General features: G+C 44.1%; 1 protein-coding gene across 1 annotated transcript; it reads left to right on the plus strand.

The window, feature by feature from the left end:
• The first annotated feature begins 5,079 nt into the window (after positions 1–5,079).
• LOC128402909 (carboxypeptidase inhibitor SmCI-like) lies at positions 5,080–20,994 on the plus strand. The gene is made up of 7 exons (XM_053367354.1): positions 5,080–5,454; positions 7,095–7,274; positions 13,415–13,450; positions 15,153–15,329; positions 17,520–17,558; positions 18,318–18,497; positions 20,781–20,994. The coding sequence occupies exons 1-7, from the start codon at positions 5,277–5,279 to the stop codon at positions 20,783–20,785; spliced, it is 795 nt and encodes a 264-aa protein (XP_053223329.1). The 5' UTR covers positions 5,080–5,276; the 3' UTR covers positions 20,786–20,994.
• The last annotated feature ends 2,076 nt before the right edge of the window (positions 20,995–23,070 follow it).

The raw sequence follows: 23,070 nt of genomic DNA on the forward strand, positions 1-23,070 counted from the left end.
ATAGTGGGTGGCTTGTGTATGTGACATCTGCCCCCTTTTCTTTTTCTTTTTTTTAAAGATATTTATTAAAATTTTCCATTGTAATACATTAAAAAAACAAAAAAGAAAAAACAAAAAAGTTTAAAAACACATAGAATTCACAATCCTTATTTTCAATAACATATTTCCCTGACTTCCCCACACCTCCCCCTCTTGTATTCCAATTCAAATTGTTGGTTCAACAAGTTCTTATCCCTAATTTTTAACCTTTTTATATTTAGTTCATTTTAAAAAACCAATTTTGCCTTATAAATATCAATAGTGATACATCAGTGCTTATTCTTAAAACCTTTTTCTAAAGTCGGCCTAAATTCCCTTCCACGATTTCCTCAATTCTCAGACAGACAACAAAAGTAAAAACAAAACAGATTATAATTATACACCCTTTGGATTCCCAAACTCCACTCCCCCTTTCCCGGTTTCAATCCCCAACAAACGTCCATCAATCAATCGACTATCAGCCTGGAGATCTCACGTCCGAGGCTCTTAATTCTCTCTCAGTTCCTCTCTGCCGGTTTTTTTGATAGTCCTTGGTATTAAGCACCAAATCTCGGAGAAGCACTAGTCCAATAGGGTCCATGTTTCTTCCAGCCAGACCTCCATACTTAAAAGTGGAGCCTAAATCTTGTTTCTTACTCCTTTCAAGTCCAAATGTCCCCAAAGCTCCAACTTCCACCTTAATCAAATTTGTAATCCTTGGGTCTTCCGATCTCCACATAAGGAGATCTCTCCATTCTTCAGTCTCCAATTCAGACCAAATTTTCACCATCAAGTTCTTATTTTCCTTTGTAACCATCATGTCAGGCCTCTGGCCCTCCTTTATTTTCTGTAACATTACATCTCCTCCTTCCTTTTCCTCAGGAACAACATATATCTCTTTCTTCACACTCTCAAAACTCTCAAGTTTCTCTTCTTGTCCAGCTGCATGGGCTTCCTGAGTCAACTCCTTATCAAATTCAATGGATTTGTTTACTGTTAAGTCCAGAGTTGCAACATTTGTAGCCAAAACATCAATTTGGCCTTGTAACTTTCCCAAGAGAAGAAACACTCTGTCCAATTCAGCCTGAATTTTCCCTCCTTCAGCCATTCTTGTAATGTCCCAAAATCCCCTCTAGAGGGATTTTGGTTACTTAGTATTCCTTCCAGTTCAAATCCAAAAGTCAAATTAGTTTGTATCAGTTCTTCCTTATTTTCAACAAAGTATAGTCAAATTGTAACAAATATAGCCAGCAGAAGCAGCAGAAACAAAGTTCTCTTTTTCCGTCTTGACAGCTAATTTGACAGCTGTCAAACTCTTCAATGTCTTTTCAACAGGCTCTCTCGCGGATCACCCCCGGGTCCGGGGGGGGGGGTGGCACTTCAGCTCCCAAAATTAGCTCTTATCCTCCAGTGAAATTTCTTCTAGTGCCAAATCGTGAAATTAATGTCTTTTACCCAATAATAAAAGAAAGAATTCTCTCGACCTTAGTTAGCAGGTCCTTGCTTTAGATTGTTTACAAGACGGGGAGACGGACTTCCTGTTTACGCCTTCCCCAATCGTGCCTAATTCACAAAAGAAAAATTTCCTTAGAAATCCAATTTCCATAGTACTCACGGGTTGTTATTTTAAAGTCCAAATCACAAGAAGAAGTCAGCGCTCTCCGCCCATGGCAGCGCGGCTTCACTCCGCAGGAGAAGCAGTCGACTCTCAGCACCGCGCCGCTCACCCCGTCCCCCGTTCCGAAGCCTTTAAAAAGGCTCCTTCGCAGGTCGGGGGGCACAAATGGTGCCCGCCGAGTCACCAGGTTCACAGGCTTCACCGCCTGTGATTTTTAAGGGTCCTCGCGTCGCCGCAGCGGTAAGACCCTAATCCTGTGGAGCCGATTCCCTCCGGAGGGAATCCGCCATTAGCCCATGGCGCTAACCCGGAAGTCACATCTGCCACCTTTTCTTTCCACCATGCCTAATTTTATAAACTTGTATTGTGCGCCCCCTAACTCAGCATCCCCGCAAGCTAAACAGCCCCCCAAAGTATAGTTTCATCTTGGTGGAAATAGGTCTCAGCTGCACCGCCACATTTAATTGTTCCTACCTACCTCTTCTTTGGGACGCGGGTGGTGCTGTGGGTTAAACCACAGAGCCTAGGACTTGCTGATCAGAAGGTCAGCGGTTCGAATCCCTGCGACGGGGTGAGCTCCCGTTGCTCGGTCCCTGCTCCTGCCAACCTAGCAGTTCGAAAGCACATCAAAGTGCAAGTAGATAGGTACCGCTCCAGCGGGAAGGTAAACAGTGTTTCCATGTGCTGCTCTGGTTCACCAGAAGCGGCTTAGTCATGCTGGCCACATGACCCGGAAGCTGTACGCCGGCTCCCTCGGCCAGTAAAGCGAGATGAGTGCCGCAACCCCAGAGTCAGCCACGACTGGACCTAATGGTCAGGGGTCCCTTTACCTTTACCTTTACCTCTTCTTTCTTCAAGTTCACATTGAGTCTTTGTGCAGGGCTTGGCCTCTTCTATTTTCAGATTCATTACCATCTGATTGGGTCCTATGGAACAACGGCACCAGAGGAAGCCAGGATGCGCATTCCCAAAAAAACTATGCCTTCATCTAAAGGCTTCATTCTTGCATGCTTGTCAATAAACTCACCTGTTCTTCTTCTTCATCCTGCAGGCTGTTTCTTGAGTATTATTATCATCATCATCATCATCATCATCATCATCATCACCATCCCAAATGTCTTAAAATCCACACATTCTTAGTGTGAATGTGGGAGGAATAAGAAGTGATGAACGTTTAAACCAGGGCAAGATTATTTGAAGCAGGGTAGCAACTCCCAGTCAAAAAGAGGTTTTACCTTAATATGGAGTTCAGAGGAATACACCATCTATCTGCCTCCAATGTGGATTAGTTACCGTATTTTTTACGGTAACTAATGTGATTAGTTACCGTATTTTTTGCACCATAACACTCACTTTTTTCCTCCTAAAAAGTAAGGGGAAATGTCTGTGCGTGTTATGGAGGAAATGCCTACAGGTGGCATGCCTACGGATTTTCCTCCTCTAAAAACTACGTGCGTGTTATGGTCAGGTGCGTGTTATAGAGCGAAAAATACGGTAAATGAAAAGAGCTGCTAGGAGGGGATTGATGGAAACTATGAGTTGATAGCACAGTATGTGTGGGCTTGTTGGGGATAGAAATCTCCCAGCTAATTCCTTATATATCTTTGAATCTGATCTAGGGTCCACTTTGTAAGAACCTGGGGAATTATTTCAAAAACTAACAATTTGCCAACCAAGTAGTCTCCCTATATGATTGTAGCTGCTCCATAAAACCGTCCCCAAGAATTCCAAAATTCTCCATATTAAGTAGTTCAAAATAGTACATAAGCAAAGCCTTAAAATTATAAAACTGGACTGGCATAGTCCCAGGGCTCATCCACACTTAATTTTTGCCTTGCTCTTTCCAGGCACAGGTCAGTGTTTAAAAGCTCTGTACCTAAGCAGGGGTTTTTGGTATGTGTAAATTGCTCTGAGCTTTCCCCCTGAAAACCTGTTCTTTAGTGCTCTATTGGAGCAAACATTAATTTGGGCTTTCCGTGGATTGACATTTGCTCTGATTGAGCTTTAAAGAGCAGGTTTTCACAGGGAAAGCTCCAGAACAGAGGTGGATAAACCAAGTAGTATTTTGAGAATTTTGTTTTGAATAGCTTACCATTGACTTATCTAGTCCCAAGATTTCTCCACCATAAGTCAACTTTGCCAAGAAATATTCTCAGGGAAAGAGAAATCACTTCGCTGTAGTAAAACTGAGAACTGTTTCCATATATATTAGCGTTTTGCTAAAGGCTCATCCACACTTCTGCTTCTCTTGTGCCTAGAAAGAATGGGTCTGAGCCGTTTTCCGTTTGCTCTGCTCCTATCCCTGAGAAAACCCTCTCTTTACTGCTAAATTGGAGCAAAAGTCAATCTGGAGAAACCCCGAATTGCTGTTTGCTCCTAGGTAAAGGTAAAGGGACCCCTGACCATTAGGTCCAGTTGCAGGCGACTCTGGGGTTGCGGCGCTCATCTCGCTTTATTGGCCAAGGGAGCCGGCATACAGCTTCCAGGTCATGTGGCCAGCATGACTAAGTTGCTTCTGGTGAACCAGAGCAGCGCACGGAAACGGCGTTTACCTTCCTGCCACAGCGGTACCTATGTATCTACTTGCACTTTGACATGCTTTCAAACTGCTAGGTTGGCAGGGGCTGGGACTGAACAACGGGAGCTCACCCTGTCGCGGGGATTCAAACCTTCTGATCGGCAAGCCCTAGCTCTGTGGTTTAACCCACAGCACCACCCGCTGTTTGCTCCTATTGAGTGCTAAAGAGTGGTTTCCTCCAGAGGAAAGCAGCTGGGAAAGAAGAAGTGTGGATAAGGCCTTAGTCTGCCTAAGGAAAGACTCAAGTAAAGAAGGGGACTTCAGCATTGCCCCTTGACAAAGGTCCCAGGACCATCGTCCCAACTGGGATTCACTCCCTGAAGAAGCAGATCACATAAGCAGTTAATCTGTCCTCTCTGCACATTGAAATGCCAATACACCATTTGCCATCACACCCTCAAAGCAAACTCTTCCCTGTAATGGGAAAAGGTTGTATTTGTTTAAATATAGCAACAAGAACTCAGGGGATCTGCATAATCAAATAACTGAACCAATCAAGCAGATCAAATTAGTCCAAGCAGTAATTCAGGGAGGTATCATCTCCCTTCCTGCTCTAGGGCAAAATATCAGGCCTCACCTGTGTCCCCACAAAAAGGACTGGTATTCTTCATCCTTGCCACTAGTGATGTGGACTATGAATGAGGTAAGTACACAAAACCCCACTGTTTCTGCATTCAACCAGGCACGCATGCCCAGCGCACAGGGCATCCACATGAAGCATTGCAGGGCAAGGTGACAAAAGAGTGCCTGCTCCCAAAATGCCTTAGGAATTCTACCCAACAATGTCGGAAGGCATGACTTTACCTGCCCCCAACAATCCCTTGTTGTTTGTCATCAGGTGCCAGGAAGTACAGGTGCCTAGAGAAGGAGGAGGCAGCAGAGTGGGTTTGTATCACCATCTAATGGAAACAGAACTCTTTCTGGCAATGCCAAGTTTACGCTGATTGACCTGATAGATAGTTCCTCTATGTCCCTAGTTCAGAGCAGTCCTCATTTGCAAGCAGGAGGTTACCTTGATCTGAGCACAGGTGCCTCAGAGTGTTCCCTACCTATTAAAAATTTATGTTCAATGTCCAGGTGGTTATCTCCCTCCACATCACTATTGAATACTATATAAGGAGGTTCCTCTCAGCACTGATTATTCCCATCAACATGCAGTGCAATAGCACTACACTCCTGGTCATTATCATGGGGATACTGGCACCTTGCTCTAAGGTGCAGGGTTTTTTCCGTTCAGCAGGTAAGCCTTCTGGCCCTTCTATGCATCAAGTGTGCAATATGCCAGGCCTCTCTGCAAGTTAGGAATGCCCTGCAGATTGGACAGGATTGGGCAGGTTGGGCATTGGGCGTCATCATGGCGACAGTTCTCTGGCATGTGTAAGTCACCATTGACTCTGGGAGACTCAGAGAAATGCTCTGCTTTTCCACCTTTTGTTCAGCCTGCCTGTATCCTTGCCTCTACACTTTCACCCTAATGAATACATAGGGTCCCATCTGTGCTCTACCTTTAAAGCAGTATTATTCCCCTTTAAACTGCCATGGTTTCTATGAAAGATTCCTGGAAGTGTAACTTGGTCAATGGGCTGAGAGTTGTTTGGAGACCCCCTTTTCCTCAATGTACAAGCCTTCTTCCCAGGCAAATTTGGGAATTGTTGCTGTGGGAGGGGGCTTGGGGTCTCCTGACAAGTCTTACCACCCCTAATAAACTACAGTTCCCCATGTACTTTGGGAAAGCCATGAATGTTTAAAGTAGTATAATAGTTTGAGTCTGTCCTGTAACTAGTGATAATGGGAGGCATAGCCTTCTTTGTTACAAATGCAGTTTTATAAATTCAAGTTTGGAAGTCTCTTGACACATAAATCTACAGTAATAGGAAGTGTTCACCGGGATTTTAAATCGTTTCCTTCTTTATAGTCTATAACTTCTTAAAGGTAAAAGCAACATCTCCCAGAGATGAGGAAGCACAGTTCCTGTTGAACAAATCCAGAAACGTCTCAGGAAAAAATGCTATACAAAAATAATGACATTGGAGAACCCATATTCCCCCCCCCCCTTGGAAACAATGGCTGCCTCTACACCATACAGTTAAGGCACATGGATCCCTCCCACCCCAAGGCCTACAGTGCCCACAGAGCTACAATTCACAGCACCCAGAACAAACTACTGTTCCCAGGATTCTTTGAAGAACACAATTTGCTTTACACAGATAGTGTCTACACAGGCAACATCACATGAGCTGATAGTGCCCTTTCTAGGAAAAAATTTCAGCTCCAGTTCGAAAGCATCAACTTCTTTGGCTTTTGGAGAGACATTCTTAACACTAAAAGAAAATGAAATCAATATGGCTAAAAAGCCATTGGGCTAGCATCCCATGGGGTAGGAAATATAGATTATTTCATGATCTCAGTTTGGATTACAATAGCAAACTTTGCTCAAAGTCGCAGCTGATTCTACATTTGACTTGAGAATTATGGATGCACTGCATTCGACAGCAACTAATACATTCCATGTGGGAATCTGCTGCCTTTAGTGCCTCGGGGTGTGTGTGTGTGTGTGTGTGTGTGTGTGTGTGCAACAGCTTCGTTGTCAGTGTGACCCCACAGACATTCACTGAATTGATTATTCTTAAGTGCTGCAGTCTTCTTAAAGGCTATGGGGAAAAACCACCACTGAACTCTACAACTGGACTCCAGATTGGGCTCTTTAATGTGTATGCCTCTTGGGTCCCAATGTGTAGGCTCCATCTTTGGCTACTTGGTAGAGAAGATATCAGATGTCGAGTTAACAAATGTCTTCAAATGGTATTATCTTCTGTGCTTCATAAGATGAGCTAACATATATGGTACCTGTGGCTGTTCCTCTGCCCATCCTTCCTCCAGGAACTATACCTAAAAAATGCACACTTACTCCGGATTATGGAAAATGCAAGACCTTCCTTACACATTTTTACTACGATGTTAAGAGCAAAACGTGCAGGGAATTCATTTACAGTGGTTGCGGAGGCAATGGAAACAACTTCCTAGATTTATACCAATGTGTTTTTGAGTGTCACCCGTCTGGTAAGGACAATTTTAATACCCCCTCCTTTCCCCTAAACCTTAAAAACAACCAAATGTTTGAAGTGAAAATCTTTTTATAAGTTGCCCTTGTGTTTCTAGGGAGTGTTGTACTGAATTGATTCTTTGCTGCTGGAGGTATTATGCTGCATCATTTGTTTTAAAAAAAGATGTTAATAGGAGTTGTTGTCCAGCAACATATGGTGACTCCATCTTTCCACACCCTTCCCCTACAGACTCCCATGGCCCACAAATTCAACTTCAGAGGGGACCCCAAAATTCTTGTAAGCTGCCTAAGGTAAAGGTAAAGGGACCCCTGACCATTAGGTCCAGTCGTGACCGACTCTGGGGTTGCGGCGCTCATCTTCCTTTACTGGCCGAGGGAGCCGGCATTTGTCCGCACACAGTTTTTCTTTTTTTTCTTTTTTAAAAATATTTATTAAATTTTACAAAAACATAAATACAGAACCACATAAGAAAAGAAAGAAAAAGAGATACATCAAAAAAGAAAAAATAGGAATATATATAAAGAAAAATACAACTTACAAAGATGGTAATAAGAAAGCTGCATTCAAAAAACAAAAAAATAAGAAAAAATTAAAAACAATACCAATTTTCATAACTTTAAACTCCTTAACTTGTTTCTTTGACCTCCTCACACCTCCTCTTTTTGTATTCCCGTTTACATAATCAAGTCAGCAAATCCTTACCCTCTTTCCTTTACCTTCACTCTATTTCTTAACATTTTATAGCTCTATAATTTCGTCTAATATCTATTCATTTTTACATATTCTTATTAATTTTGTTGTTAATACCACTTATTTTCAATCCAACATCATTTTAACATTCATTAGTTTTACAATGTTTCTGCAAATAGTCTTTAAATTTCTTCCAATCTTCTTCCACCAACTCTTCTCCCAGGTCTCGGATTCTGCCAGTCATTTCCGCCAATTCCATATAGTCCATCACCTTCATCTGCCACTCTTCCAGGGTGGGTAAATCTTGTGTCTTCCAATACTTTGCAATAAGTATTCTTGCTGCTGTTGTTGCGTACATAAAGAAAGTTCTGTCCCTCTTTGGCACCAATTGGCCGACTATGCCCAGGAGAAAGGCCTCTGGTTTCTTCAGGAAGGTATATTTAAATACCTTTTTCATTTCATTAGATTCTGGCTCCTGTAACGTCAAAACTAGGTCATCTGCAAAAGCTTTCAATTTATATTGTTTGGCTCCGACCTGAATGCCTTTAATCAACCGGTCCCTTCTAATCATATTTAGCAAAACCTCCAGGACTGAAATAAAAAGCAACGGGGAAATTGGACAGCCTTGTCGTGTACCTTTCTCTATATTAAATTCCTCTGTCATCACATTATTAACTATTAACTTGGCCTTTTGTTCTGAGTATATTGCACTTATACCATTTTCAAACCCTTGGCCTACCCCCATTCCCTGAAGATTTTTCTTCATAAAATTCCAGGAAATATTATCAAAGGCTTTTTCTGCATCTATAAAAATTAAAACTGCTTTGGTATTAATATTCACTTGCAGCTTCTCCAAAATATTAATTATATTCCTCGTATTATCAGACAAATGTCTACCTGGGAGAAAGCCGGCTTGGTCTTTATGTATCTCTTCAACTAATACCTTTTTTAATCTATTAGCGAAAATATCAGCAAAAATTTTGTAATCCACATTAAGCAGGGATATGGGGCGGTAGTTCTTAAGTTGTGTCTTTTCAGACTCAGTTTTCGGTATAAGTGTAATGTAGGCTTCCTTCCACGACTCTGGCGCCTTTTTCCCCTCCAGAATTTCATTGCAGACCTCCATTAGTGGCTGAATTAACCAGTCTTTCAATGATCTATAATATTTGGAGGTTAAGCCATCCGGCCCTGGAGATTTACCCAACTGCATGTTCTGAATGGCACCTTCCACCTCCTGTTCTGTAATTTTATGGTTCAACATTATCTTATTTTCTTGAGAGATTTTTTGTAATCCGTTCGTTCTTAAAAATTGGTCTAATTCAGTCTCTTTCTGTGGCCCTTGTGTATATAGTTGTTTAAAGTATCTCTGGAAACACTTTCTAATCTCCAACGGATTCTGTATGTTCTTTCCATCCACATCCAAATTTGTGATAGTGTTTAATTTTTGTCTTCTTTTCATCTGCCAAGCTAGCAGTTTCCCACATTTATTAGCCGATTCAAATGTCTTTTGTCTCATCTGTTTGATTTTCCATTCTACTTCCTGGTTTATCATTTTCATATATTGTACTTGATATAACTTTATTTCTCTCAGAATCTCTTGCGACTTTGGTTTCACTCTTAATTTCTTCTCTCCTTCTTTTATTTTTCCCAGAATTTTATCTTTCCTCTCATTTTGAATTCTCTTCTTTATTGCGTTCTGTTGAATCAGAAACCCTCTCATAACCGCTTTACTTGCGTCCCAGATTACTCTTTTTTCAACCGTAGTATTCAAGTTTATCTCAAAATAGTCTCTCAAGATTTTTTGGGCCTTCTTAATAACTTCTTGATCTCTAAATAAGGTGTCATTCATCCTCCATCTGAAAGAACCGATTGGTGTTAGTTTCATCTCCATCTTCACCGCGTTATGGTCGGAGCAGGTTTTTGGGCAAATTTCCACTTTTCGAGTCTTAGGTGCCAGTCCTCTAGTTATCCATATTTGGTCAATTCTTGTCCATGTCATTTTGGCTTCAGAGAAGAATGTTCCCTCTCTTCCAAGGGGGTTCTTAGTTCTCCAGATGTCAATCAAGTCCATATTGTCAGTCAATTCAAAAAAGGTTTTTGGTAGTCTGCCGTCTTTAGTTACAATCTGTCTCTGCGACTTGTCCATATTAGTAGATACCACTCCATTCATATCTCCCATCATAATGATGTTATAATCCATGTAGTCTAACAATGTCTCATGCAATTTCTTAAAAAATTCAGATTTCCCCTCATTTGGTGCATAAACTCCTATTATTAAGAATTTTTCTCCTTGTGATTGAATTTCAATTTCCACATATCTTCCTTGATCATCTTTAAAAACAAATTTCGGTGACAGGCTCTCTTTGGCATAAATTACAACTCCTCTGTTTTTGACCTTATCTGATGAAATAAATTCTTGTCCCAATCTTTTATTAATCAGTACTTTCCTATGTAGCCTTGTCACGTGTGTTTCCTGTAAACAAATTAAGTCCAATTGTTCCTTTTTCAATAAATAAAAAACTTTCCTCCTCTTCTCCGGGGAATTCAGTCCATGAATATTCCAGCTTAATAATTGCAGAGACATGGTGTATTTGTTCTACTTTCCTCCAACTGCTCCCAATAATTCCTCTTGTTCCGACGGTGGTATCACTTTTTCTAGTTTACCCAAGCCCAAGGATGGTAGCACTTTGTCTAGTACTCCTGGTTTCAAAGCTCTTAGCTCTTCTATAACCTCTTTTTGTAGGTCTTCTTCGTAGTCTCTCAGGAATTTTTCCTTGTCTTCCACTGATCTTATTTTAAACTTTTTCCCTTTAAAAGTAAAGGATAGGCCTTGAGGGAATTCCCACCTGAAAACAATTCTGTTACTTCTCAGCAAGGCCACCAAATCTCCGTAGTTAGCTCTAAGATCCAGTAAATATTTCGGAATATCCTTAAATATCTCCACTCTTGAATCGTTATTTCCAAGGACTTCTGGAAGTCCAGGCTCAATATTTTGTCTCTCTCTTCTTTTGATCGAAGGGTAACCAGACAGTCTCTCGCTCTGTTCTTTCTCCCTCCTTTTCCAAGTCTGAAGGCTGTTACTATCTTGAAATCTTGATTAGCATCCAAATTCCAAAATTCTGCAAATTCCTTCATAAGGAAATCACTCAAGCTGTCCTTTTCCAACTCAGGGACCGACCTAATTCTCAGATTAATCTGTTTTTCCTTAAGTTCAATCATAGACAGAAGCGACCTGTGGTCCTTAAGCTCTTTGCATATAGGTGGAATCTTTTCCTCTACCGCCAGCACTTTTTCCTTTGCTTCCTCAGCTGTCTTTTGGTTCGAAGCGGATTCTTGCAGTAGTCTTTCAATAGCTTCTGTGTTAGAATTTACCTTCTGCCCCAAATTATTAAGGCTAGAAGTGTTCTGGTCAATTTTAGTAGTCGCTTCAGTAACTTGGTTACTTAATTTTTCCAAACTTTCAAAAATTTTATTTAATACTGAAGTGAATCCCTCTTCAGTAGCCATTCCTTTAGGCCCAACTTGCGCAGGATCTTTCCCTTGTACAGAATCTTTCCCTTGTGGTACAGAAGGGGCAGGTACAGATGCAGGGGCAGATACCGATGCTCTACGCTGCTGCGTTCCACTAGTCTGCTGTTGTCTAACCTTTCCTGATCTTGTTGTCTTTTCCTGAAGCAAGTCTGCCATGCCCCTTTATCTAAAAGTCTGGAAGTCAAGGTCGATCCCACAATCCGAACTTGTTTTGCTATGGAAATTTCCCAAACCAGTCAGGAGTGGAAAATCCCCTGGCTGGCTACAACAATTTCAAGATTCCTCTAGGGGGACACAGTAATAATCAGTAATGATACAATAAAGTCCTTCCGATTTTCCAAAGTCCCCCTTTTTACAAAGGAGGGAAACAACAGTTCCAAGTTCAAAGTAGCCCTCAGAGTAAAAGTGTCTCACTTGCAGAGTTAACTATCACAAGGTAACATTGTCCATAAATAGTGCGGTTCTCAGTGCAACAATTTTATCAATCTGACAGTCCGTTCCCAGGGATTAAGTGGTGGTCTTTCACTCCTTTTCCCCCACTTTTCTTGCAGGCAGCATATATTTTCTCCTCCTCCCTCCCCACTCCTGCAATTCAGGGAGGAAGATATTTAATTTGATGTTAGGATTTAAGTCTTTTTTAACCCCCGCTCTCCAGCGTTAACTTAATCAGTCTTTGCTTTGATCTGTCCGCACACAGTTTTTCCAGGTCATGTGGCCAGCATGACTGAGCTGCTTCTGGTGAACCAGAGCAGCGCATGGAAACGCCGTTTACCTTCCCACTGGAGCGGTGCCTATTTATCTACTTGCACTTTGACGTGCTTTCGAACTGCTAGGTTGGCAGGAGCTGGGACCGAGCAACGGGAGCTCACCCCGTTGCGAGGATTCGAACCACCAACCTTCTGATCGGCAAGTCCTAGGCTCTGTGGTTTAACCCACAGCGCCACCCGTGTCCCATGTAAGCTGCCTAGGGAGGTGTTAGCCCTGTAATAAGGGAGGATGTTAATATGGGAATGTAAGCATTCCTGCCCTTAGTTCTTATGGTAATCTCTAAATAAATAAAACAATTAGAAGTGAAAGCAGCACACTTTAGATTACGGATGTGGAAGCTGTACCCCACCTACCTCTTGGATTATTGGCTTTGCCATCAGCAGAGGTGTTTTTAGGGCAGTGTGACCCTTTTCCCGGCACAGGGTGAACTGAGCTGAGAGGCCATCCACCCACCTCCTTCCCAAAGCCTAACTGCTTTGCTAAGGAGGCATGAGGGCTCTGTCTGACAGGGTCTTAGAGTCCTCCCAGATCCTTCCCAAAGCCTACCTACTGCTTGCTCAGCTTTGGGAAGGTGATGGAAAGAGTGTACAATGGTACCTTGGGTTAAGAACTTAATTCGTTCTGGAGCTCTGTTCTTAACCTGAAACTGTTCTTAACCTGAGGTACCACTTTAGCTAATGGGGTCTCCCGCTGCCGCTGTGCGATTTCTGTTTTCACTCTGAAGCAAAGTTCTTAACTCAAGGTACTATTTCTGGGTTAGCGGAGTCTGTAACCTGAAGCCTCTGTAACCCGAGGTACCACTGTAATGTTTAATGGAGATAGTACAGCCATAGGCAAACTCGGCCCTCCAGATGTTTTGGGACTACAACTCTCATCATCCCTGACCACTGGCCCTGTTAGCTAGGGATGATGGGAGTTGTAGTCCCAAAAATATCTGCAGGGCTGTGTTTGCCTATGCCTGAGATAGTACAATGTTTAATTAAGAACCGGATGGGAAAGAGCAGTTCCTGAATTAATCTCTAGCTAATTGTATCAGCTGTCCAATGGTCTGTTTTTCATTTCCCCGTAAAATTCTGTATCTAAGCTGTTTCACACTCACATCAAATCTGCTGTACAGTAAGATTGTTCTCCTTGTCCTTTTCACAGCACTTCAAGTACACAGGCTAATTGGGTGGAAACAAGGTAAGAGTTCCTATGGCTGTCTGCAGCGCGATTCAGAAATGGAGTGGGGGTAAAGGTAAAGGTAAAGGTACCCCTGCCCGTACGGGCCAATCTTGCCAGACTCTAGGGTTGTGCGCTCATCTCACTCTATAGGCCGGGAGCCAGCGCTGTCTGGAGACACTTCCGGGTCACGTGGCCAGTGTGACAAAGCTGCATCTGGCAAGCAGCACACGGAACGCCGTTTACCTTCCCGCTGGTAAGCGGTCCCTATTTATCTACTTGCACCCGGAGGTGCTTTCGAACTGCTAGGTTGGCAGGCGCTGGGACCGAACGACGGGAGTGCACCCCGCTGCGGGGATTCGAACCGCCGACCATGCGATCGGCAAGTCCTAGGCGCTGAGGTTTTACCCACAGCGCCACCCGCGTCCCTATGGAGTGGGGGAGATGCCTCTAAATATGAGAGTCAAAAGAGACAGGACGTAAGCAGCAAGATGATGATAAGGGACTGCCTCAGCCTGCCACTTTGTGGGACTTGGGAGCAGAGAAGGGAACCCTACGAGGGCATTTAATGGTTTACACATCCTGAACATAGGATATACAAACCATGAGATCCAGGTCCCTCAAAATTGATGGGCATTTCCATTCAAATGGTCTCTGTGTGCCAAGTCTTTTGATTATGTGGGGCAGGACTTGAATTGAATTTTATTTTATTATTACGGTCACAGACCAGTTCCGGCTCACTTACAATATCAGGAAAATCATAAAACACAACCGAAATACATTGAATTGCATTTGGGTATAACAGAGGAAATTCAGATATAGCGGCAGTTAAAAATATATATTAAATCTTGATCACTAAAATATAACCTAAAATTGTCATTTAAAACCTTAATCATTTTGGTAGTACAGCTTGTTCCCTAAGTTTTACCGCAGTTGCACAGAATTTGGCCACCCTTAGCGTGATCTCTAGATCCTTGTCCTCTACCAGGAGTTTTAGACATTGAAGTTCGGACCCATTTGGAGATTTTTGTATAACAGGAGTGATAAATACCAAGTGTATATCCCCGTAGAAACGGCAGCATGACAAGACATGAGATACAGTTTCTACCTCTATCAAGCCACAGGGGCAGACTTATTTCACATATGGTTTACTCTCGAATCTGCCCTGCAATAAGGCAGATGGCAGCACGTTGAATCTAGTGAGGGTAAATGACCGTCTGTATTTGGGTATTTGTAATTTTGACAAATAATTTGCTGGGGTAAATCCTCTCCCATTATCTTTTATTGCTGGGTGTTTATTCATCTCGCTCACGTGGCATTGCAGTTCCACATCCCAAATTCGTTGGTGGATTATTGCTCTAGCTTTCTCATAACCTACAGCTTTCACGGCCTGTGGGGAAAACCCTAAGCCTCTTAGCTTTCCATGCAGTGTAGCTTTCCATTTGGATTGGTAGGGATCCAGTAGGGGGCAGGACTTACCTTGGCCTCCCCCAATGTTTTATTCAAGTTGGCACCCCTGATACAGAATCTTGGGGTCAAAGGGGCTGGGAGATGGATGGGGTCTTTTTCAACACCCGACATTCCTGCATGCCACTCCAGGGTTCCAGTCATTGCCCACTTGGAACAGATAATCTCAGCAGTTTGAACTGCAGGACTTTGAAATAGGGTTTACATCTACTATATATGTGTGAGCTTTCCACATCCCCGTTTCCTCCTCCTCCAGAGCTACCTCTAAAATGCAAGCGGCCATTTACATTCGGAAATTGCCAATCTAGTGTGCTACGCTATTATTACAACGTCAAATTGAAGAGATGTTTCATGTTCATATTTAGTGGATGTGGAAGCAACGAGAACAATTTCCATTCTTTCAGGGAATGCTACGAGGAGTGTGAAAAGTATGGTAAGAATGAGCCACTTTTTGTCTTTTTTTCAATCAACTTTTTGCTTAACTTTATGCATTCTCTAGTGGCATTGCAGCTCCACTACAGCAGCATATTGCCCTATAAACATGGGGGGGAGTGGGGTAGCTTTTGTACTAATGGGGTAAGCATTGTTGATTTGAAAAAAGTCAGAAGAAATGCAACATTTGACGCTAGAGTGCGAAAGCTTGGTGCTAGAGCAGGGAAAGTGTGCAGGCTTCAAAGTGAAAGAAAATCTTGTATAGCACTAAGGAAAAAAAGGGAAAGGGTGCAGAATTTTGTTTTTTTTAATGTTATCATTTGAGAACAGTGACAAAAGTCACCTGAATGCATGGCTGAACAAAGAGTTCTGTACAGTGGCAGCTCGGTTCTCAAATGTAATCTGTTCTGGAAGCCCATTTGGCTTCCGAAACGTTCGAAAACTGAGGCGCAGCTTCCCATTGTTTGCAAGAGCTTCTTGCACTCAGTGGAAGCCACATCGCACGTTCAGGTTCTGAAAAATGTTTGAAAACAGAAGCATTTACTTTTCAGTGTTAAGGAGCCAAAACGTACAATAGTGGAGGCATTCAGGAACGGGGGTTCCACTGTGCTGGCAATCTGAAACATATCAGACTAGGGACTCAGTTACATTAGTAAAAACAACAACAACCACATTATGATTGTTGTCAGGGCTGCCCTAGGTCCCAGCTCACAAAGGACCAACGCTGCTTCGTTGATAAGTATAAAAGTCTTTATTGAAGTTCAGTTTCACTTCCAGAGCCGCAGCGCGCAGCCCCACGTCTAAAGTGTCAGACCACTGATGCTCCGTCTGAGTCTCCTCCCCCCTGACACCAATTTAAGATCCTAGCCTTGCTCCACCTTCTCCGCTGCTCCTTCCTCCTCTGGGTCCGCCTGCCCGCCGGGGTTCCGCCCTTTCTAGCCTCTTCTCCCGCTGATTCCCCTGAGCCTTCTCCCTCCCTCCGGCGGGCTTTAGGAGCTGGTTCCCCATCCGGGTCTCCTGCTGTTCCGCGCGCCTGCACATTTGAACTTGGCGCGCGCGCCCAGCCAGCAACTTTCCTCCTGACCGTTTCACTGCTGCTGCCACTGCTTCCCCCTTCGGGGGGGCTAGCTGCAACTGACCTCCCTTCCGTTCCCCCACTCTCCGATGGAGGCGTGGTCAGCCCTGACTCCCTCTCTGGAGGAGACGCTGGCCCTGACACATGTGACTCCTCCCCCCCACTATGCTCTGGTGGGGAAACTGGTCCCGATCCTCCACTGCTGCTTTGGGGTTCCCCTCTGGCACCTTGTTTCTGGTGCGTCCCCCCTTGCCCTGACCATCGGCGCCCCCTTCTGGGAATCTTCTGATTCGCTGGAGAAGCTCATGGAATCTCTCGGGCCACTGTCATACTCCCCTACGCTGCCCTCAGATTCTTCCCCTTCGCTCTCCCAATCCTCTCTCCCCAGTGCTCCTGCTCCTGATTCCCTGACAATTGTGTTAAAACACTGCGACACCAGATGTCGCTGTAGAGCTGAAATCTGAACTCGATGATATTTTTCATTGTGAGCTTTGAACCCCCCCCCCCCCAGCATTTTTTAATAACTGTGTAGATGCAGCCTTAGGGAGAGTATCCCTTGGGACAGTGGTTCTCAAACTTATTGCTCTGTGCCACACTTCCAAAATAAAGGTTTGCTTGCGCCATACCAAAAATTGTTATCGATAAGAAATATCTGTAAATAATTGCAACGTTCTGTGTATAAGGTGACCCCCAATTTTAAAGTTTAAAAAATTGGGGGTAAATATAGTATTATACATGGAAAAATGCAGTAGTTGTAAACAAGTATCTTTTATTGTCCTTGAATTTTCCCACCACACTTGCCATCCTCTCCTGCCACACTGGTGTATCTAATTACTGTATCTAATCTGATTCTGTTTCACCTAAACTCCACTGGCACATAGATAAAGGGAGGATGTTAATTTATGTGCATATTCATGGGAAAGGACAAGACAGCCTACCGATCATTAATGGATCCTAAACTGAGCTGTAGTAAGTCCTTAGCATAGTGCTTTTTCAAGAACAGAACCATAACTAGAGTTGCTCTAGATTGCTCCGTAGCGATTGTAACTTTCAGGATAAAAATGGTCTCCAGTCTCTGCCATTTGGTTAACATGGTTCTCCTTCTCCTTATAACAGAAATACCTGAATACCTGATAAATCCTGACATACTTAAAGGTAAGAACCGAGTAAAGGAGGGCTCCATGGCATTCTCCTTCTGACCTTCGTATGTATTCTGCCTTCCACTCCATTTCTTCAGTTCTGCAGCCTGTTTTTTCAGGTCTCCTTTGCCGTATCTATACTACTAAGCTGTTACTTTCTATGAAAGGCTGCACCAAATCAGAGGCTGTTGGAGAATGTTCTGTGATAGTATGCTAAATATGCCTTAAGGAATCCCAGAAACCATAATCTCATCCTATCTAAGTCCTTGACTGCATCTACACAGCTATAAAAAACCACTCTGAAAATGCTATGAAAAGAAACTGTTTTAAAGCTCACAATGGAAAATTTCATAGAGTTCCAATTTCAATAAATTTTCACAGTGCTATAATGCATTTATAAGTAAATGTAATAAGTCCCAACTGGTCTCTTCCATCTGTTGTCCACAGTTCCACTCTTGTTAATGTGACTGTTGAATCCCAGGACAGAGTTTTCATAATTGTCACTGAGATAATCTCAGGTGTTGCAACCAGGCGTTCCAAGTGGTGGGGGCTGAGGGGTCTTCAGCCCCCCGTCATTTTTTTCAAGGAGGGGGCTGAACTCCCCCAAAATCCTGTGGCTCCGCCCCACCTCCCCATCAATGTCATGTGGGGAGGAGTCACGTTGGGGCCCTTGGTTGAGACCACAAGTATGACACCTTAAAACTCTATTTCCTTCAAAGAACCAAGTAATAAATATGAACCTTGTTTCTGTCCTTCTCTGCCCCTGCAATATCAGAATTTCTGCTTGATTACTGTGAACAACCCCTAGACATGGGACACTGCCATAGTACCTTTCCTCGCTTTTACTACGATGACAGGAGCAGAACCTGCAAGCCATTCAACTACACTGGCTGTGCAGGGAACAGAAATAACTTCGATGAGCAATATGAATGCTTTTGGGCATGTGCAGGCAATGGTAAGGACACAGAAAATGTTTAGAACTTTCCCAGAGAGGAACTTCCATTATTCTCTGAATGTTATTTATGCAATGATTGTGTTCCAACTGCATTAATTCAAAATCCTCATTTCATAGGAGAGGGAGAAGTCCCCTCACCCTCTCTGGTGGGCACCATTGTGGGCTGGTATTCCTCCATGCACAGGAATTTAATGTGGACTGGTTCTCTGACAGCAAAGGAAGCCTCTGGGCTGAGCTTGCTGCCTGGGTTATTGGACCATATAACATCGGTCTTGAAAGACCTACACTGGCTCCCAGTACATTTCCGAGCACAATTCAAAGTGTTGGTGCTGACCTTTAAAGCCCCAAACGGCCTCGGTCCAGTGTACCTGAAGAAGCATCTCCACCTCCATCATTGTTCTGCCCGGACACTGAGGTCCAGCGCCGGGGGCCTTCTGGCGGTTCCCTCACTGCGAGAAGCCAAGTTACAGGGAACCAGGCAGAGGGCCTTCTTGGTAGTGGCACCCACCCTGTGGAACGCCCTCCCACCAGATGTCAAAGAGAAAAACAACTACCAAACTTTTAGAAGACATCTGAAGGCAGCCCTGTTTAGGGAAGCTTTTAATGTTTAATAGGTTATTGGATTTTAGTGTTCTGTTGGAAGCCGCCCAGAGTGGCTGGGGAAATCCAGCCGGATGGGTGGGATATAAATAATAAATTATTATTATTATTGGTCCCACCCGCTCACTTAATTAGCGAATCAAGAGCAGACATGGGCCACCAAAGGGTTTCTGAACATTCAGATTGGTTTGTTTTTTGTTTTTTACTATGAAATGAGGTGACCAGTGAGTGGCAATTTTTCTTTTTTGACTTAGGCTGTACACAGGCTGCACATTTAAAGCTCATGACTTCTCCCAGAGAAGTCTATGACTTCTTCCAGAGAAGTCTTCTATCCTGAGTTCTGAAGTTGCACCTGCACTGAGCTCTGACTACAAGGGCCCTTAATAAATTACAGTGGCACCTCTGGATGTGAACGGGATCCATTCCGGAGCCCCGTTTGCATCCTGAAGTGAACGCAACCCGTGTTTTCGTGTGCATTCACCACTTCCGCGCATGCGCGTGACATCATTTTGAGTATCTACGCATGTGCAAGCGGCAAAACCTGGAAGTAACGCGCTCTGTTACTTCCGGGTTGCCGCGGAGCACAACCCGAAAATATTCATCCCGAAGCATATTTAACCCGAGGTATGACTGTACAGTTCCCAGGATTCGTTAGGGGATGGCCAGGTGCTTTAAATATGTGGTGTTTATACAGCTTTAACTAATCCAAAGGCAATTTGGTGGTTCAGTTGCCATACCAGCCCTCTACATTTTGGGGGCTGAACCTCTGAACCATCCCCATTGCATCCCTTCCAAAAATGCCCTCAAGGTTATCCATGAGGGGAAATCAGGGGCCAACTCCACACTGTCGTTGTTTTGCAGAATTGACAGATCTCCCCCAACTTTAAAATAATAATAATATAATAATTTTTTATTTATACCCCGCCCATCTGGCTGAGTCTCCCCAGCCACTCTGGGTGGCTCCCAATCAAGTATTAAAACAATACAGCATTAAATATTAAAAACTTCCCTGAACAGGGCTGCCTTCAGATGTCTTTTAAAGATAGGATAGCTACTTATTTCCTTCACATCTGAAGGGAGGGTGTTCCACAGGGTGGGCGCCACTACAGAGAAGGCCCTCTGTCTGGTTCCCTGTAACCTTACTTCTTGCAATGAGGGAACCGCCAGAAGGCCCCCGGCGCTGGATCTCAGTGTCCGGGCTGAACGATGGGGGTTGGAGACGCTCCTTCAGGTATACAGGACCGAGACTATTTAGGGCTTTAAAGGTCAGCACCAACACTTTGAATTGTGCTCGGAAATGTACAACACCATACCTTTTGAAGTAGGGAAGATGATAGGAAAATGCAGTAAAACTGTGGGAGAACATTCAATGGATTGGAAGTCGTATAACCCCAAATCTCAAACCACACACTCTTTCTTTACCCCACCAATGCATTTTATACTTTTTAGAGCATATAGAGGCAGCAGTGGGAGATTTCTGTCAATCTCCTGTTCTCTGGTCAATCTGCTACCTGCACCACTCAACCGATTCTGCCATGTATGATGTTATAAACTTGTCTCATGTTTCCCGTAACTCAATGTCTCCAAAAACTAAAAATACCCCCAAAACTTTCCTCGTGGTGGAAACAGGTCTTGGCTGCACCTTCACATTTAATTGTTCATACCTCTCACTTCTTTCTTCAGGTTGACCTTGAGTCCTTATGCAAAGCTCAGCCTATTCTATTTTCAAACCCACTGAATCTCACTGAAACCAGTGGAACAAAGGCAGCAGAGGAAACCAGGAGGCATTCTTTTTCTCAGCCATGCCTTTATGTATAGGCAGATGGCTCATCCTGCAGTACCAGTCTCTGCCAAAAATTCTCACGCTCTTGCCAATAAACTCACATGTTCTTCTGCACCCTGTGGGCTGTGTTTCTTGAGTGTTTGTTGTTGTTGTAGTTGTTGTCTTCAAGTCCACATATCCCTTTTGTGAATGTGGGGAGAATGAGAAGTGATGGTTATTTGAAGAAGGGTAGCAACTCCCAGTCATAAAGAGGTTTTACTCTAATATGGAGTGTTCCAATTCATACATTATCTGTCTGCCTCCAAAGAGAGAGGTGAGTCCAGATTAGTTCAGTGGGAAGAGCTGCTATGAGGGGATCTATGGAAACCATGTGTTGATAGTACACACCATGTGTGGGGCTCCAAACATGCATTCGTTCACCTTCTAGGCTGTGACTTCCCCTAATTATATTGAGCATGGCCAAGTTACTTTACAACCTGAGTATAATGTGACCTTGGTGCAGGTGCCATTGCCTGTTCCATCTCAGGCAACAGAGATCAGGGATTGGATTTAGCCAGGAGGCCAGATCCAGATGTTTCCCCAATCCCCAGGGACCACTTTGACAGGTAGGTGTGGGCACCCACCTGCCAATCATACAACATCACCATGATGCCAAGCAAAGTATTTCCTTGTCCCTGAAAATGGTTTTCCTTTGCGATCCTTGGTGTCATCTCAGATCAGCTGACCAGCGCTGGCAGTAAACCTCACTAGACAAGGGACAAGTAGTAGCCATTTTCAAGCTCCCAAACATTCCTTTGGACCCCCATCTTTACCTGCCTCACACCTGACGTCACATATGCCTCAGGCAGCCACTTCACTCTGTCTAATGATAGGGCTGGATCTGGCTGTATATACCTATACACCAGGGTTGGGGAAGTGGACCAGGCCAATGGGCAGGATTCTGCTTTCCTCAAGCCCACAAGAGCCACTTTGACCCACCTGTCAATCATATGACATCACCATGGCATCAGGTGAAATGCTCTTTCCTCCTTGAGAGGCTGAATTTCAAACAGCACAGGAAAAGGAAGCATTTCCACGTGGTCCTTGCCGTGAGAGCAAATCAGCTACAGAGTTGATGATTGAAAACTTGCTCGTACAGCCAATCCCAGTGGGCCCTGCTGAATGTACACTGAGGCTCCCAATGGTTTCCTTGCAGTTGTGACTTCACCTGCCATACACATGATGCGATGTCACATGGGACATTAGGTGTGGGGCAAGTGCATTTGGTTGGAGGGAAATGGTTTTGCAGGCTATACAGTGGTACCTCAGGCTACATACGCTTCAGGTTACAGACTCTGCTAACCCAGAAATAGTGCTTCAGGTTAAGAACTTTGCTTCAGGATGAGAACAGAAATCGTGCTCTGGCGGCGCGGCGGCAGTGGGAGGCCCCATTAGCTAAAGTGGTGCTTCAGGTTACGAACAGTTTCAGGTTAAGTACAGACCTCCGGAACGAATTAAGTACTGTATTTTTCGCCCTATAGGACGCACTTTTCCCCCTCCAAAAATGAAGGGGAAATGTGTGTGCGTCCTATGGGGCGAATGCAGGCTTTCGCTGAAGCCTGGAGAGCGAGAGGGGTCGGTGGGCACCGACCCCTCTCGCTCTCCAGTCTTCGCGGACCTCTCAGCAAGCAGCGGGAGCCAGCGCTGGGCTCCCACGGCTTGCAGAGAGCTGCCTGTTTTGGGGCTGGGGTCTCCCCCGCCCCAGCCCCGCGCCTGGGGGGGAAAGAATTTCCCCCCCTTTATTTCCCCCCAAAAAACTAGGTGCGCCTTATGGGACGGTGCGTCCTGTCCTATAGGGCGAAAAATACGGTACTTAACCTGAGATACCACTGTACATTAGGACCCTTGTTCCGTTTAATCTGTCCCAACAACTGGAGGTTCCCCTCTGCTGGTATACAGAGTGATGGCCATGCAAGCAAACTCCTCCAAGTCCCTGGTTCGGAACAGTCCTTGTTCATGAGCAGGAGGTTGCCTTGATCTAAGCAGAGCTATTTCAGTATGTCCCTGCCTATTAAAAAATGTTTGATGTCCAAACGACTATCTCCTTCCATATCACTGTTGAATACTATATAACATGGCTCTTCTTAGCACTGAGCATTCACATCAAGCAGCCACCACGCAGTGCATTAACATGGCACTCCTTGTCCTCAT

Source organism: Podarcis raffonei, chromosome 15 (genome assembly GCF_027172205.1).
Source record: "Podarcis raffonei isolate rPodRaf1 chromosome 15, rPodRaf1.pri, whole genome shotgun sequence".
In the NCBI taxonomy this organism is placed as follows: Eukaryota; Metazoa; Chordata; class Lepidosauria; order Squamata; family Lacertidae; genus Podarcis; species Podarcis raffonei.

Coding starts and splice junctions, on each gene's coding strand:
- LOC128402909 (XM_053367354.1), top strand. CDS start 5,277: ATGTTCAATGTCCAGGTGGTTATCTCCCTCCACATCACTATTGAATAC. Junction 13,451..15,152: donor GCTAATTGGGTGGAAACAAG/GTAAGAGTTCCT, acceptor CTCCTCCTCCAG/AGCTACCTCTAAAATGCAAG. Junction 17,559..18,317: donor AAATCCTGACATACTTAAAG/GTAAGAACCGAG, acceptor CTGCAATATCAG/AATTTCTGCTTGATTACTGT.